At 34.1% G+C, this 17,992-nt stretch overlaps 2 protein-coding genes across 2 annotated transcripts; one reads left to right on the forward strand and one right to left on the reverse strand.

Annotated features, from left to right (window-relative positions):
- Positions 1–1,451: 1,451 nt before the first annotated feature.
- LOC144560760 (disease resistance protein RPP13-like) lies at positions 1,452–4,860 on the reverse strand. Its single transcript, XM_078310010.1, has 3 exons — positions 4,010–4,860; positions 2,930–3,550; positions 1,452–2,308 (listed from the first exon to the last, which is right to left on the reverse strand). The coding sequence occupies exons 1-3, from the start codon at positions 4,657–4,659 to the stop codon at positions 1,657–1,659; spliced, it is 1,923 nt and encodes a 640-aa protein (XP_078166136.1). The 5' UTR covers positions 4,660–4,860; the 3' UTR covers positions 1,452–1,656.
- Positions 4,861–5,121: 261 nt separating this feature from the next.
- On the forward strand, positions 5,122–8,340 carry LOC144560676 (putative disease resistance RPP8-like protein 2). The gene is made up of 2 exons (XM_078309925.1): positions 5,122–6,503; positions 6,996–8,340. Exons 1-2 carry the CDS (start codon positions 5,542–5,544, stop codon positions 8,197–8,199), a joined length of 2,166 nt encoding a protein of 721 aa, XP_078166051.1. The 5' UTR covers positions 5,122–5,541; the 3' UTR covers positions 8,200–8,340.
- Positions 8,341–17,992: the final 9,652 nt, after the last annotated feature.

The following is a 17,992-nucleotide window of genomic DNA, read 5'->3' on the forward strand; positions in this document are numbered from 1 at the left end:
TAAATATTATCTCACATACTAAGGCGATTCTTAAATACATTAAAAACAATAAAGATATCATCTCTATTGAACAATTTAACGTAGCAAGAGACGTGTGAAATGAGCATGAGACGTGTGAAAGAGACGTACCATCTGTAGGCATAAAGCAAGCCGGCACATGCATTTTGTTTTACTTTGCGCATTTATCGGATAATTATAATTAACAGAAAGTCATCTATTGTCGACTTCAGGGTTGGAGATTAGATGCCAATATATTATATATTGGCCAATACGTTTTATTTTAATAAGAGATGACAATTGGATCAAGTTAGGTTTGATTTTGAATAAGCTCCGGGATTTTGTCAATTATTTAAAAGTTCTGTGAAAATACAGCCAACTATTTGAATTGTATTAATTCTTTCTTTCCAACTCTAAACTTAAAATTTCACATATCGTCTTGAAATTGCAGACAGGCAATTTGCAACTTCCATTTGTCACAAATAACACAGAGCATGGTTCCAACGCCCCAAAGCTTTTGTACTTCAAATTACCTGCTCCAAAAATAAGACCCTCCCGCTGCATTTATTTCAATTAGAAATTAAAAATTAATTTCTACCCGAAAGGAAAAATGGAACCGCATTGTTGATGTGTCCAAACTTGGGCAGCTTGCTGGGACCACACCATTGGTGCAGTTCCACCGTTTTGCAGTGCTGCCACACATTCCACACGAACTTAAACCCCAAATAGCAAAACAATGTTGCCGTTCCAACTTAATTGGGCGCAGGGGTGGAACCAGGATTTGAATTTGGGGGCTGAAATTTTTTGGGGGTGCCTTGGGGGGTGCTAATAGGTATGCATCTATAAAAAAACCATATGAAAATAACTAGTTAATAAGCAACTTCTGATTTTATGGAGGGTGCCTAGCCCCCCCTTGCACCCCCCCTAGTTCCGCCCCTGACTATAAGAATATGCACAGACATTATTTTCCAAAGAATATGCATGCTATGAGGAACCACACTCTTGTTGGAAATAGTAAATTAATTGGTCAATTAATCAAATGATTAGGGTGAATGAATTTGGATTTTCTAGACAGATTAATTGTTTGGGTTTTCTAGAGTAATGTGGGGTTTGCAATTCATGCACTTGGTATTTGTGTCATGTTTAATAATATTTATGTTCTAAGTTATGTTCTAAAGGGCACTTGGTATTTGTGTTATCTTCCACTATTAAATATATTAAGTTCATATCAAATACTAAAAACTCTTACCTTTGATGGGAAGAATTATTATACCTGTGGAGTCATTGGGATTATTTTTTCTCCAGTTTAATGAACAAATTCTCAAGATTACTTTATTACTGTCAGTATGTCGAGCAACTACGCAGTTTCAAATATATAACCACTGTTATAAAACAGATTTTGTAGTGAGTACGCATGATTTAACATAATGCAGTATTAGTGTTGGGAGCACAAACTTACTAATACATGAAAAAAGGCAAACAAACTATGAGTGCCACTTTACATGGAGTAACAAAATTTGAAACGTTGTTACATATAAGTTGAATCTTAATATGAAAATGAAAACATGCAAAAGATAAAATCCAATATAAAAATGTATGTTTGACCTCTTAAACAACAAATTAAAAAGAAGACCTTCATAGATTCACTAGTGTCCCAAATTATTGGGACATATCCGGTACGGGAGACCAACTTTCAGGCAAATCTTCTTTAGCAGGACCCACTACATTCACTTTCTTGTTGTTATTTATAAACTCAGATAATCCTGAAACAATCGACGCTGATAGATCGAGAATTTTCAGATTACCCAAACGGTCAAGTGTCTTTCCTAGAGATCTGCCTTCTACCAAACACACTATAAAACCCAAATATCGTAAGTTAATTAACCCGTCCAACCAGCATGGCGTATACTCCTCAGGGAACTGAATGTGGCTCGAGAACACTACTAACACACGTAGAAAACTAAATGGAGAAATTTGTATTGGTGGAACATACCCGAAGAAGAACAATGAATGGAGGCTTGGATAGTTCAAACACCATGGCTTAGCTCCCTCCCCAAAGGAAGAAATGTGATTGAATTTGTATGGCAGGTGTAATGCCAAACGGTGCAAATCTATAAAATTTTGGGGAGTGACTGCAGGAACATGCCGATTGCCAAGGTCATCCACAGAATGTATGACCATGACAGGGATAATTGTGTTGTCCTGAGCTTTCGAACTGATAATTCTGTGGACAATAGGATTCAGAGTAATGCTACGGATTGGGTGAGTAGCTTGATTATGATAGCATGCTCCGATAATACTCATCAATCCCCTGTGCAGAAAAAAAGATGACTTAAAATCAGTTACCAAACGATCTCAGGAAGGAAACAAATATTTTATGAGCATCTCTAACTTGGGAGGGTTATCTCGGTCAAATTCTCTTTCAAAGAAAGGGATTCAATGCAAAAATTTATGAGCACCTCTCTCTTTGCACTCCCACCACCGTGGCACCCTGTCTTCTCCGCACGCAACCCAAATAGAAAAAAAATGTCTCATTTCCTTTGATCGCTAGCCAGCCAATACTGAAGGTTATTGGTGTCTACCACTAAAGAATATGATTTGTTTCTTTTGTTGTTTTAGTTGTTTGTGTTATTAGATATTGATGTTTATATGTAGATGTTTTTTAGATGTTGATATAGTTTGGATGATGTTTTGGATGTAGAATGATAGATGTATTTTGCATTTTAATTAATAAAAACTATACTTGACAGCCACTGTCAAGGTTTCAAGAAAAAATAAATAAATTGTTGAGAAGAGCATTTTTATTTTTAGTTTTTTGCTTAGAATTAAAAATGAGTTCTATATGGAAGCACAGTATCCATTATCTTTGTTTAGCCTTTGGAAAGATTCATTTCTCCAATATGTTTTAGAAAATAATAACTAATTTATGTACCTTTGGATGAGCTGGTGTAAGTAGCTCTCAGCTATGCTCTCTATTGTTCTTCCCTCTTCGTGTGGCATGATGCCTTCAACAATCCAAAGTCGGATTAGTGAATCAGCAAGAACTATGCTACCGCAAGGGAAAACCGCTGCCGTGTACGAAATGCACATCTTAAGAACACTTGGAAGTCTATAATACCAGTCGTCTTCATCATCCTTGTTCGAAAGGATTCCACCATCTTCTAATTCTAAACTATATTTATAATCTAAAAATGGGAGCTCATACATGTAATCACTCTGCCTTTGTTCTTGAGAGGTTATCAACACCCGACTGCCATTGTTTCCATCTGGAAAAACAGCATTTACAAGAGTCCATAATTCCATCCAACAGTTGTCAACAACGAGAAGACATACTTTCCCATTCAAGGATTGACGGAGCCGTGACATTATTTGATAGTGATCATCATGAGCATCCAATAAATTGGTGTCCCCTAGTTTGAATAACATATTTCTCAAGATATCAATTGGTTTGAAAAAGTTGCAATGAGGCAACCCAATATTGTCATCGTCAGTGACAAGTCGGGTTCGCGGAAATAACCAAAAGCAGACTTCAAAGTGGTTCTTCACCTCTGTGCTACAAAATGAAAAGAATACTTCAGTTTAACACAAAAAATGAACAATTGATGCTTTACTTCAAGAAAAATATTTAATTGTGAAAATTTATAGTAATCAATGCAAAAACTTTCAAGAAATAATTCCTCCTAAATTTTGTAACCATTTTTACACTTTTTTTGTTGGTATTTTCAACAGAAATGACTGCTGCCTCTCCATGTTACATTGGTTTAAAAACTCAACAACATAATGAAAATATTATAACAAATGTTTTTTTTTTAATTATACAATAATGCATAATACACTAGTTTTAATTATTCTTCTTATAATTATAATGTGCCTATTAGTTGGCATCCAGACAAGAAAATTGACTCTAAAAAATATGTATCTGGTACTTGTTACAGTGAAGAAAGAACTTTGGAAGTTTGAACTTATGTATTGAATTTTGTAATCGTTTAGTGTATAAAATTTAAAGAGGAACCTCTTGTATATCTTCTCGGCAAGTACCCTTACTATAAACGCTTTTGTTCCTACTACTTGTACCACAGAGCGTGTTTGATGGCTTTGATCAACCAGTCTCTGAAGAATGCACTTGTAGTGAATTTCAAGGCCGAGAAGCCAATTAATGTCATCAACATTGCGAAGAGATTGCTGAGCTGATTGGGTGATAGCTCTCTCCCTTGGCGCACTGAGGTGTTTGATCGTGATTCTTTCAACTCGTGGTACAATCTTCTGAATGTCAGTCATAAGCTTATGAAGAGCAAAAAAGTTCACCGGTTTTGGGTTTGTGAACTTGAAAATTTCTGGAACAGTAATGGATTTGATGGCTACCACTTGGTTCATAAAGGTTAATAGAGCAGTCTCGGTGCAGTTGCCCACATCTTGAAGCTCCAACAAGGAATTCTGGATATTGGGATCACTATTTTGAATATCTTCCCAATTTGCTTCAGCATTCATTAGAACATGGTGAAACTCTTCCATCTTCTTTTGTACCGACTGCAGTTCGTTGAAAGCTCCACTTAAAGCTGTTGCTCCACTCTGGGCTGCAGCGTCTGAAGATCGGAAATCCTCAAGTTTTCGTAATGCAAATTTCACATTTTCTGGAGCGGCGGTCTGTCTCTCGATGTCCATACTTTTAGTTTATTTTGAGAATTATGTATGAATGGTGTAGATGCAGAGGAATTTAGTATGAATGGAAAATATTTGGTATTAATCTGAATCCCAATGGACCTTTTCGCTCTGAGAGAGAGTATTAGGTGATGAGAGTGAGATAATGGGAATGGAGACAATTAGTCAACTAGGGACCTCATTCTTTTCTTAAAAAAAGGTGTTTGGTCTCATATTGAGTAAAAGGTGAAAAGATAACTATACTATAAAACTAAAAAGGGGGGCCTTCTGATAAAAATTTTGCGACAAATCCCATGTGCAGTGGCATCTGTGAGGATTTAAATTTGAGGATATATATTTATTACAAAAGCAATATTTGCTTGGCTTTTACATGCATCTTAAATTTATAATTAATTAAACCTTTTCTCCAACTCTGTTACAATCAATGATAAGTTCCTCTCACCTTACACCCTCTCTCTCCTCCCCACCCCAATCAATCTTCTCTTCCAACTACCCCTTCTCTCACATATTCTCTCCGTCCTGTACCTCCTGCCTAGTTGACCAGAACAAACCTCCTGTCCTGAACCTGAAACAGCAATTATAACAGGTATCTCCTCTCTCCACTCTCTTTGTTTCAGTATTATCTCTCTCACCGATTTCCTGTCCATTTTGTGGTCACCATGGCGGGGCCTGATCCGTTGACAGGGGCTCTCATGTCTATAATTTGAAGTTTGAACAGTCTTCAAGTTTGTGGCATTTAATTAATATTAGCAACTCAAAAACGTAGTTAAGATTTTAGGTATGATCCATTAATAGAACTTTTAAAATGTTTCTTTGCAGTTCATTTAATAGAGATCGAGAGGAAGGTAAGGATTTTGGGTGTGATTTTGAGAAACTTGAACAGAGATGGACGCCTTACCTTTCATAAGAGAAATGATATCTGAACCCACCCTCAGAGATTTTTTATCAAACAATGTACCTGTTGATGAGAAATCTCTGGATTTGATAGTGGTTGAACTAGTCAAAGTTCAGATGTTCATGACAAGAGCAAACTTCAGGGTTCAGCCTGAGGACCAAAAGCAGGCTCTAATTGAGGGTCTGCGATTAACAGCCCGTAAAGTTGGAAATTTCATGAGGGAGATTGTTGGAAGTTATTCCAAAAATAAGTCCTCGGGCTCAGAGAGACATGATTTGGTGAAAGATTGGAAGGAAACCCTAGATTTTATCATTGGTATCGTGGTTTCCTGTAATTTTCTGAAACATATAGAAGAAGAAGGTGAGTGGGACGACAGAGACATGGTGGCAGTTGTAAACTCTCTCAACGACATAAATAAAATTGAAAACTTGCAACTTGATACAGCAGATAATTCAAACTGTATAACACTGGATGCGAAGAAGAGCCGAGCACTCCTCCTCATGAAAGCATTTCCAAAAATTCGTGAGCTCAACGAATCTGAAATGCTCCAGTTCTTTTTAGAGTTATCGAAAGAACTGGATAATCTCCCTCAACTAATTTGCAATGCATGTGAACAACAGCCTCTGGCTCTTCTCCTTATAGGGAGTCTCCTTTCGCTCAAACAAAGGTCTTACGACACATGGAAACGGATAAAAGATGATCTCTACAAGGTCAAAGACTCTGATAACTCTGCTACTAACAATCATACGTGGCACATTTTAACCTACTGTTATGATGATTTACCTCACTTTCTCAAACCGTGCTTTCTTTATTTAGCATGCTACCCGATAAATTATGAGATTCCTGCAAGGTCCCTAATTGAGATATGGATTTCTGAGGGATTTATTACACCAGTGAATGGAGAGACCAGAGAGGAGACGGGCAATAAGTACCTAGAGCAACTCGTCCAAAGGTACATATTCTCAATATTTTGGGAAATTGACTTTCGGTCTAGTAATTTATAGGTGATTATTAGGTCTATGATTTTTCCCATTGTTGCCATAAATGACATTGCAGTTATATATAAGATAATTGCAATTTTAATCATTTCGTTCTAGTTTCTTAAAAATAGTTGAATTTTGTCTGTTTTTATTACATATAGTAGATAATTTTCTGTGGTCTACCAGATGATACTTAAAATTAAGCACCATTTTTTTAAGTAAAATGAGAATTAAGGACAGTAATGATGGTGTAATTCTGGTGTTAAATTCTAGCTGTTGAAGCCAAATATATACTTGAGCGTTAATAATACAGCACTCCTCCAAGAACAAAACAGTTTTATTTTCATTTCTGCATATTTACTATTTACTTTCTTAAAGATAAAAAGGTTGTGATGTTCATCTAGAAATTTTGTTCTTTTATAAATATGCATTTGATGCTTATTTATTTTCCTTATTGCTTGCAGGTCTTTGGTTTGGGTTTCAAAGACATCATTGCTAGGCACAATTAGGTATTTCAAAGTACATCCATCCGTTCATGAATTTTCCATTCAACAATCCCTCAAGGATGGGTTTCTGGTTGCCAATCCAGATAGGAAAAAAATGGATTCCCTCTTCCGTATGGCAATCCATCATGATGACAAGAATCAGTACACGGAGGTTGAAAATAATCATATGCATTCCTTTTTAGCTTTTAATTTTGATAGGAATGTTATTGGAAGTGCCGTGTTCCTAAGAGTGTTGGAATTGCGGAATTCCTCTATCCCAGAAACAGTTTTACTGAGTATGACTTACCTACGTTATCTGGGCTTGAGGGGTAGTAAAAACATATCACAGGTTCCTGAAAATATTGGGGACATGAAAAATCTCGAAACATTGGATGTTAGAGATACAAGTGTAAAAACTCTACCTGGATCAATATGGAACATCTCAAAACTCCGTCATGTATATGTCAATCCTAGCCCTCATATTAAAGGTCCACCCTCTGAAGCACATATACCAGACCTACAAACCCTGAAAACAGTTGTAGTTCCAGAATCGTGGAAAGAAAAGTTTCCGCAGTTCCTGATCAATCTTAGAAAGTTAGCAATCTCAAATAGGGACAATCCAGATGAGAAATCTAATCCATACTGGAACTCAATTTCTATCTTGTTGAGTCGCATGGTTAATCTCCTCTCAATAACCATTATAGCCGACATTTTACCTTCAGAATTTGTTGACACAAGGGCCTTTCAAAATCTTAAGACGGTCAAGTCAATAAAATTTGAGGGAGAATGGATTTGCAGGAAGCTTTTCATAGATAATATTGCATTTCCACCAAATCTTGCAAAGCTCATCCTAACCAAGTCCGGCTTAAAGGAAGACCCCATACCGAGGCTAGCAAAACTAGAGGCACTGAAATATCTGAGCTTACAAGATGGAGTGTACAGTGGGGAGAAAATGGTTTGCCCAGAAAATGGGTTTCCACAGTTGGAGTTTTTAGAACTTAAGAAGTTGGTGAACTTGAAGAGTTTGGAGGTGAAACCGATGGCTCTGTCGCAGCTTGCCACTCTGCGTGTGGTTTTATGCCCGAACCTAAAAAAGCCTCATCTCCGAGTGCATGTTACTATTGAAGGTATAGATAATCCTGGTAATCTGGAGAATGTTAGTATTGAAAATATAGATAATTAATTGAAATGCTACTTTCAATCTCACGCCTGATTCTTTCCTTCTTTTTTTCTTTGTCCATTTGTAATAGGTGTCTCTTGTTATTTATGTTGCTGCTTTAATGTATGTTGTGCTCTCCCTATCATTGTGTTAATTATAATGTATGTGGTAAAACAAGGAATAAAGTTAATGTTTTAATGGATTTGGTGGTTCATTTAAATCAAATGTTATTTTTACTCTTTTGAGTTTTTATCATTATTATGCATTTTGGGTTTTGATTCTAGAATGGTCACGAGCTCACGATTTACTCATCAGCATAGTAACAGAACTCACAAATATATGAATTATGGGCTTCAAGTACTATTTTATACAAACAAAGAAATTAAACGGATTCAATATAGCCATCCTTAAATTTTTCTTATAATTTGATTTTTTATAAAACGTCAAAATTTTCTTATAGTTAAACAAATTATAAAAAATGAATTATTTTCAAATTATGTAGATAATTTTCTCAAATCTCAAACTAGTTGCTATGCTCATGCGGGAATCAATTATTATTATTCTTTCAATGCCACAAAGTACATCTTCTTTTCCATTTCTTCTAGCCTCTATGAATATATATTTATGTGTATTTATATGTGTGTGTATATGTGTATTTATGCTTTCTTTCTGTTGGGTGAGGAGATAATCTTCTCTTCTTACGTAGAAAGCATCATGAGTTCATAAGTTCTCTATGAACCATTGACTTAATTAATTTGTCACCTCTAGGTCCCACAATTTCGCTGCCCCTATTTGAAAAATATAAAAAATCATTTTGACATGTATCATGCATGATCCTTTCAGATGGCATGTCCCTCTTCCCAATGGCTTATTGGGTTCTAACTATTTTTACCATCCACTTATTTTAAAGTGAGGTATTGTCTTTTAGAGATGTGAAGAGGCTAATCAAATTTAATCTTATTAACAAAAATAGTTGTATCGACAATGCAGATCTCAATTTTGACAAGCCATAACAATTGATTAAAAACACTGCATAGGTGTATACCTTCACTATCGGAGAGATAACCATCAATTTGGAAACCGATGATTAATTGCGATTTGTACTGACGGTGAGGTGTTTTTATTGTAGTAGTGTTCGTTACTTGAGGGGATACAGACTCAATTCGCTAACTTGTAAGTACTAGCCTAGACCCAACTTTTATATTAATCCATTAGTGACCTCCATTAAGTACTAGCTAGCCTAGGACCAACTTCGGAACTAATTCTAATGAATTCTAACAGGTGAAATCAGGTGATCAGATAAATGTGAGGAGTGATTTGTTGCTTTGTTAGAGATGAGTGCTTTGTTTTGTACATTGAATTGCTGATTAATTAACACACGGTCTTGGTTCTTGTATACTTTTTCAATATCTTCATTCCTATATTAAGCATGTAGATTTTATGATCCACCAACGACTGTGTTTAATTAAAAGATGAAATTTCAAATTTAATATGAGTCTTCCAATCAAATAATCTATTTTTTCTGATTCTATACATCTTTTTAATCTTATTTACGTGTAGAAGTTCAAATTTAGTTAGACATGTACTTACCACATACAAATTGTATTTTCTTTCTGATTGGTCTTGATTTATTTTTATTTTTTAAATGTATTTTAATGAATTTTTGAATTGATTGATAATTGGTCATGTCTTTATTTTTTTCTACTTTTTTATATCATTAAAGAATGTTATTTGTCATTTAATATGTCTTATTATATGAGAGTTTTTATGAAAATATGTCAAAATGATAAAAAGAAAAACATATATGTCATTTAAGGAATGTTATGTTTTGTTTAGTCTAAGTTTTTTTTTATGCAAATGTTATTTTGTATGATTTGTTTTTCTCTTATAACATATTTCGGTTGCAATGCACTGACACGATACTAGTTTTATTTTTATAGGGCCTCAGCAATTTTTTCACATTTGGTGTCTTCTTTGAAAGAGCCATTATGGAAATATAAAATTTCTTTACATATGACGCCACATTCTTTTTTTAACTCATACGAGCATAATGTCATAATGGGACCCCAATTAATGCTTGATCCACCCCAATGGGCACCATTTACGCTGTTGTTAAATGAGAACATGGTGTCACATGGGCAGCAACATGATAATGTACTTCTATAATTATCGCATACAAAAAAATTATTCTTGCTGCATGCTATGTCAAATGTCAACAAGTTAACAGTACTTTGTATATATATATATATGAGGAGGGATCAAGTTACAACACTTGAAAGTTACAACAAAGTTACAACATCTATTTTTTTCATTTTCAAAGTCCAAATCGTCGATCCAAACCGTTAGATATTCAATCTATATTAAAATGTGCTTGGAGACCAAATTTTACATTTTTTGAAATTTTTTTTCTATTTATTAAGATGGGTACAAAATCGCTGTTTTTATTAAAATTATGCACCATTAAAAAACAGCGATTTTGTACCCATCTTAATAAATAGCAAAAAAATTTCAAAAAATGTAAAATTTGGTCTCCAAGCACATTTTAATATAGATTGAATATCTAACGGTTTGGATCGACGATTTGGACTTTGAAAATGAAAAAAATAGATGTTGTAACTTTGTTGTAACTTTCAAGTGTTGTAACTTGATCCCTCCTCTATATATATATAAAGTAAGGCTACCATACTTTGCAAATTAAAGTGAGCGCACTCATATCTCTAGTTTTAAAGTTTAAATAGTCAATTCGAATTTCTCAACATGTGGCACAGGGTCATGCCTAAAAGATACAAATGAAGCACCAAAAAGACAGTGGCACGGGTCAAGGAAATACAATCCATTTCTCTCTTTTTAAAACCCTTTAGCCTCTTATAACTAAGTGCACCAAAAAGATACAAATCAAGCACCAAAATAGAAGTACCACAAAAACAAAAGATCAATTTTTCTCTTATGCCTATGTGATTTCCTGTCGAAGGATGTTGTCAAGCATCAACTTCAATAGTTCTCACGTAAGCATTTTTTGCAAAAGGTCCTTGTATTTATTTATTTTGCAATTTTGTCCATGTGAAGTTTGAGTAAAGGCTGGAGGTCAAGCCATCCAACTATTTAATATCCTTGTTATTATAACAAATAATTTTCTCTATTTGAGTTTCGAACTCATGACCTCTCACATATAGACTATTTGCTTTTGCCACTAGACCAAAAGTTAGTTCTTTTAGTCATGTGAAGTAGATCAGTAAATTGGCCTAGCTTATTTTGCACTTTTATCCATGTGAAGTAGATCAGTAAATTGGCCTTGTTTTGCACTTTTAGCCATGCTGTCAAGCATCAAACTCTTAATCAAACTTCTTCACCCAATTAAGTACTCCTAGGTATATAGTATCTTCATGTTGATCAAATAACAGTTTTCAAGTGTGAGTTCATATAATATTCTCCTTTGTAAAGAGAAAAATATGCACAAAATCCAAGCATGAGTATCCATACGAGTTTGAAAGCAACTAATGCACTATAACAATAATATCAGAAAGGTCTAAATTTGCTAGTGTTGGATTAGTGGAGACTTGCGGAAAAAAATGGGTTGCAACATGGACTCGCATGTGTAACATGAAACAAAAAGTAAATGTGCACTCGGATTTTTTTTCATAATTTCCAACATAATCTAACCAAGCATAAAATTGCATGTTATCCGCCCAATCCTGAGGTGACTTAGTGTCGCTTTTTTTCTTTTTTTAGACAGAGCTCGAAAGAGCCCAAATCCCAGTTCCAGTAATCCTTTCCTTATCTTTCTTTGTAATTTCAAGAGCCGAAAGGTCCAAACAGATCAAAGACGTTCTCAGCAGATTTCACACGAGATCCGGTCATGTACCAGTGTACCACTCCTTAGTGACTTTGGGTTTAGTTATAAACCTAGCATGCCATTTGTATTTCTCAGAGAATGTAACAGAGATTTTCCTTTATATCCAACCAATTATTCAGCTTATAAACAAAAATTTACATTTTATAGAGCTGATTTGAAATTTAATTTATGCTCAGTTTGAGGGTTTAATTTGGTCAAATCCCAAAAGTATCAAACACATTTACATAACAACACTACCAAATCTTCTAAATCAAGACCAGAGTTCAGGAAGCCACCTAATTTATCATGCTGAGATGTAAAAGTTCAGTTGACAGTGTATATATGAAAATCTTTATTGTTCTCGTATGTAACTTATAAATCCGTGTTTCTAAAATTTCTACCATTTCGGATTTGCCACAGATCTTAGAGAGTATCAACTACAAATCCCAATTTCACAAATTTTACACGACAACTAGGAACTAGTTAAACCAGCAAACACAAAAAACCAGAAAAAAAAAATAATTTAATCATGATAACAGACACAGCCTCCAGAGCCAGCAAGGAACCAAGCAAGCAAGCACACATTTAATATTTTTTAGTCAGCCATCAATGGCAATTTTTGCCTCCCTCTTTTAACAGCTCCCTTAATTTATTTTTTATTTTTTAATTTCCATTAGCATGAATGCATGATGAATTCGGACTCTCCAAGAAAATAATAGAAGCATCTCAATAAGACACGTGTGTACACCCACCGAATAAGAATTTAAATGTATATTTTTTTATGTTATTATTATATTATTCTTTTAAGAAAGAAATGGATTGGCCACCACATTATGAAATTAATATTATATTGATCTCAATATGAATATAGTTAAGACAAATCAAAATTTCAACCTAATAAAATTGACTTGGCCAAGCAATATTTATCAATGAAATTAGATTTAGAAATTGGGAGCATCTAGCTATCCCCCCGTAACAATCCCCCATTTCATCCCCCAGTCATTAACTACTTCAATAACTACTAACTACCTAGGGGGACCACTTACTATTTGGGGACCACATAATATTTGAAAGATTTTACAACTGGCGCGCGCAAGTATTCATCTATAACACATCAAATATTCATACCTAATATATCAAGTATTTTAAAAAAAAAAACTGGACACGTTTTTAGAGGTGAGATTTTTTTTTCTTCGTTCAATCTAATCAATATTTCTGACGATCGGTGAGAAATTTTGCAAATCTAAAATCACGAATGTTTTTGACATAATTTTATCTTTAAAATGAGAATCATGATGATATACTTTCGAGTTGTCCGTTGTACAAGTATTCATCCTTATCGAGAAAGTATTCATCCTCGTCGTACAAGTACAAATATAGAAACTGGACACATCACTCATCCATCTTTTACACGTTTTTAGAGGTGATTTTTTTTCTCCGTTCAATATAATCAATATTTCTGATGATCTATGAGGAATTTTGCAACTCTAAAACCACGAACGTTTTTTACACAATTTTATCTTTCAAATGAGATCCATGATGACATACTTTCGAGTTGTCCGTTGCACAAGTATTCATCTCTTATCGAGAAAGTATTAATCCTCATCGTGTAAGTGTAAATATAAAAACTGGACACATCACTCATCCATTTTTTACATGTTTTTAGAGGTGGGTTTTTTTTTTCTCCGTTCAATCTAACCAATATTTCTGACAATCTGGGAAGAATTTTGCAAATCTAAAACCACGAACGTTTTCTATACAATTTTATCTTTCAAATGAGATCCATGATGACATACTTTCGAGTTGTCTGCTGCACAAGTATTAATATCTTGTCACGCAAGTATTCATACATAAGATATTAAGTATTCATATATACAAATTGAAGTATTCATATCTAAGACATCAAGTATTCATTCATATATCTCTATTTTTTTCAAAATTTTGTTTTTATGTCATTTATTTAATACGCAGTGGCCTAATTCACCAAGCTTTGTTCTTTGCAAAACTCGCTACTTCATGAGGAAGGAGAACATAAACATGAAAAAGATTAATTACATATACATATACAAAATTATTTTGATACGATCGACAGTGACGGATCTGACCCGGTAGAGACGTCCTCTAGTATTCATTCAAACACATTGAAGTATTCATTCATACACGTTGAAGTATTCATTCCTGGCAGAGGCGTGCTTGATTGGGATGGAGTGACGGATGATCTCCGGCAGAACGTTCGCTAGAGTAGGAGCAGCAAGCATAGAGAGAAAAAACTGAGGCGAAAGTGTAAGAGGGAGGGAGCTTATTGTATTTATCATTTCGAGGTGGGAGAGGGAGGGGAGCTTATCAATGGAAAAACGGAGGTGGAGGAGGAGGTGGGAGAGGGAGGTAGAGGCGGAGGTGAGGTGAGGTGAAGGTGAGAGAGGGAGGTGGGAGGCGGAGGTGGGAGAGGGAGGCGGAGGCGGAGGTGGGAGAAAAAGATGGAGGTAGAAGAGGAAAATAGAGGTGGAAGAGAAAGGGAGAAAGATGAAAGAAATAAAGATTGTTAAAAATAGTAGTTATAGTTATAGTTAAAATAGAAAGTTAGTTGGGGGATGAAATGGGGGATGGATAGGTGGGGGATATTATAATTACTCTTAGAAATTATAGTCATTTGACTCATTGTAAATATATTTTTTATAAATGAAATTCTTAGTTGACATTTAAAGTCATTAAAAAAAATTATATATGTAGAGAACATGAAGATGTGAATCATATATTTGTTAACATGTAAACTTGTTAAAGATGTATATGATTTTGGATGGGGCATTGCCAAAATTATTTCATAAAATGGGAGACAATAGATGATATATAGTTCAAATTTAATATAATTTAGATAAAAAAAAACATAGAGCTGCTTTTCTAGTTATAGTCAGTGCAGTCATGTGGTCCATTTGGAAACACAAAATGAAATTTGCTTCAATAAAAAAAAAAACATAATTCAACTAGAAATGAAACTTAGATACTAATTGCTGCTTTCCTGATTATGCCCGAAGTATGTTTTATTTTCAATTTTAAACTATTATAGACTTAACCTAATTAAATTTAAAACTATGATTATAAGGTAAGATGTTCCTATCATCGGTGCTAATAGCAAATTTGCTATTGTTTAGTTAAGATGTTCATATCATCAGTACGTACCAATAGGAAATTTTCTATTCGATAGGTAAGATGCTCATATCCATAGTACTAATTAATTAGAGAAGACGAAACAGATGGAACCACATAAGAATAACTATACAAATTATTCTCTAATCCGTTATTGATTGAGATTAAAGTAGATTAGATAAGACAAACAGAACGTAATAGTCTCATATAGAAAGTGTATGGGAAAGTCACGGATTATAATTTCATATGAGGATATTAAAATCAGGAAGACCTTTCTCTAAAATAATTATTATGTAGAGTTGTTATCAATCAATGTAGATTATTTTGTCTTGATGCGGATCAATCATTTCTTAATATCTAAACCGAGAAATTTCTCCAACGACAGGTAATTTTTTTGAATTAATGACATTACACGTTACTGTCAGGGCAGGTAAAAAATATTGACTTGGGCCAAGCAATATATATTGATTAGGACTTTGCTATAGATCGACCCACTTTTAATATCAAGTTGTTTTATCTTTAAATATTTAATTGGTACACTACAAATTAAGGATTGATAATTGTTAACATTTTATTTATATATATGTTTAATTATAAATAACTAAAATTTGACACATAAAAAATTTAGAATTGACCGCTTGAATAGATTAAAAGCTGATATTTAATAAGACATTAAACTAATTTGAGGGGATACTCAAACAGTTGATTGCTACTCTAAACATTTATTTTCATATTTTCAATATTTTTCAATTTTAAAACAGTGAACTTTAAACAGTTATTTCTATAGTAATTCATAGGAGGCTTCATTTATCAATTTTATCCAATAACAGAACTGTAACCAAGTACTACATCAGGCCTCCTCTTTCGAAACATTCTTACAATAAGAACCTTGCTTTTATGATTTTCAAAAAAAAGATGGGAAACAAATGATTTCCTTGTTTAAAACAATGACTCAAAACTCATAGTAACGCAGAATATTAGAGATGAATGCATGCTCATGAGATACAATAGAAAAGGGTATAAAATCAAAGAGAGAACCCAAAATAATCAAAAAAGAAGAAGCAAAGAAATCAAAATTAACAGGAAATGGCAAAGAAGAGAAGGATTCAATCATCAAAGTCGAAATCTTTATTCATCCATGGTTTCCATATACAAATCTAATCCTGCTGAACCTATTCTTTGTGATAACAACTTTTGCTACATGAGAATCTACCTTAGTTGAAAGGATTTGCAATATAAGCACTTAGGTATATAATTTCGTTTTTGTGTATGAATTGTGGCCTGGATCTCTTCGAAATGGTGCCTTCTGGGGTTGTTCTTCAAGCCCATCCCAATTTGGTGAATTGATCTTAGCCGTTTGTTCTTTGCTTCAATTAGGCCCATCTAAACATTTCTAATTTTTTTCTTTAGGCCCACCCAATAACCAAGCCTAGGCACTCTTGTTTTAATTCAATCATTTTTGTTTGATTCGAGCCCATTTCTTTCACTTAGACTTAGGCCATTAATATTTTTCTTCTTATTCATTTCTGCCTCAGCTAATCAATTTTTTTATTTGTTTGTTTCTTCTCCTTTACTTCAAATCATGAGCTATTCATTCTTTTTGTGTACTTCACCACTTCTTCTCCATTTCAGGTCCAAGTTGACTTATTGATCTATCCATTTCTTCAATTTTTCCTTGTTTTATTTATCATTACATTAATTATGTTACCCAGATACTTCTATATCACCCTCGTATCCGTGTCGAATATGTATCGAATACTGATACGCGCCTTATACACTCCTGATACGTATCTGGTACGCCACCTAGTGTATCAGATGAGTTGGCATATCTGAAACCACCCGATATGGTCTCTGATACGCATTGAAACTTCTGGATACGGCTCTCTCTGTTTGGATACTCCATATCCGTGCACCGCACATGGACCCAATGCGCGTCCGTGCACCAGCGTGAGACCCATGCACCTGTGGACCGCGCATAGACCCTGTGCTAAAATTATTTTTCTAGAGTCAAGCGAGAATCAAATCCAGTCCAAATTAATGCATGAGAACCGTGGCCCCTACCACTACATCACAACATATATGTTGTTAGAAAGGATTAACTCTGTTATTTAATCTATACTTGAGTTATTGTATCAATTCCCTCCATAATTTTTTATATTTAATGTATCTAAAACAAGTGTTGAACTAATATTATAATAAAAATAAAAATAAACTAATATATTGGTATATTTTATATGCATAATAATATTATTTGAATATGATTATCTGTATATTTTGCAGTACACTTTATCAGTATATTTTGTAGTAGGGTTAGGGATGTTCATCGGTTCGGTTCGGTTAAAATCGAAATAAAATAGGCAATCAATTTGTATTCGGTTTTCAAAAGTACATCCCAACTGACCGAAAGAAACTTATCAACCTAATTAAAATCGAACTGGACAAATTGAAATAAATTTCAGTTTGTTTTGTTGAATATAAATAAGAAGATTAATCATAAAAATAAACATATTTGGTTAATTTTTTGAATTTTCTTTTAAGATGGATTTAAAATTTTTGTTTGGTTCTGTCTAATCCGTTTTAAATAAAACCAAACAATATACTTTAGGTCGCAATTTTTGATATATTTTTTTAAAGTTTGATTTGGATGGGGAAGAGCTTAATTTTTTTTTTATCAGTTCAGTCTAACTAATTTAAAGTTTGATTTGGATGGGGAAGAGCTTAATATATATTTTTTTGCTCCCTCTGCCACTGTTCTTCCTGCCTGTCCCCCGCCACCTCCTCGCGCCACCATCCCCATCTCCATCTCGATCTCAACTGCACCTAAACCTTCGGCTTTTGTTT

This window comes from Carex rostrata, chromosome 10 (genome assembly GCF_964058835.1).
Source record: "Carex rostrata chromosome 10, lpCarRost1.2, whole genome shotgun sequence".
In the NCBI taxonomy this organism is placed as follows: Eukaryota; Viridiplantae; Streptophyta; class Magnoliopsida; order Poales; family Cyperaceae; genus Carex; species Carex rostrata.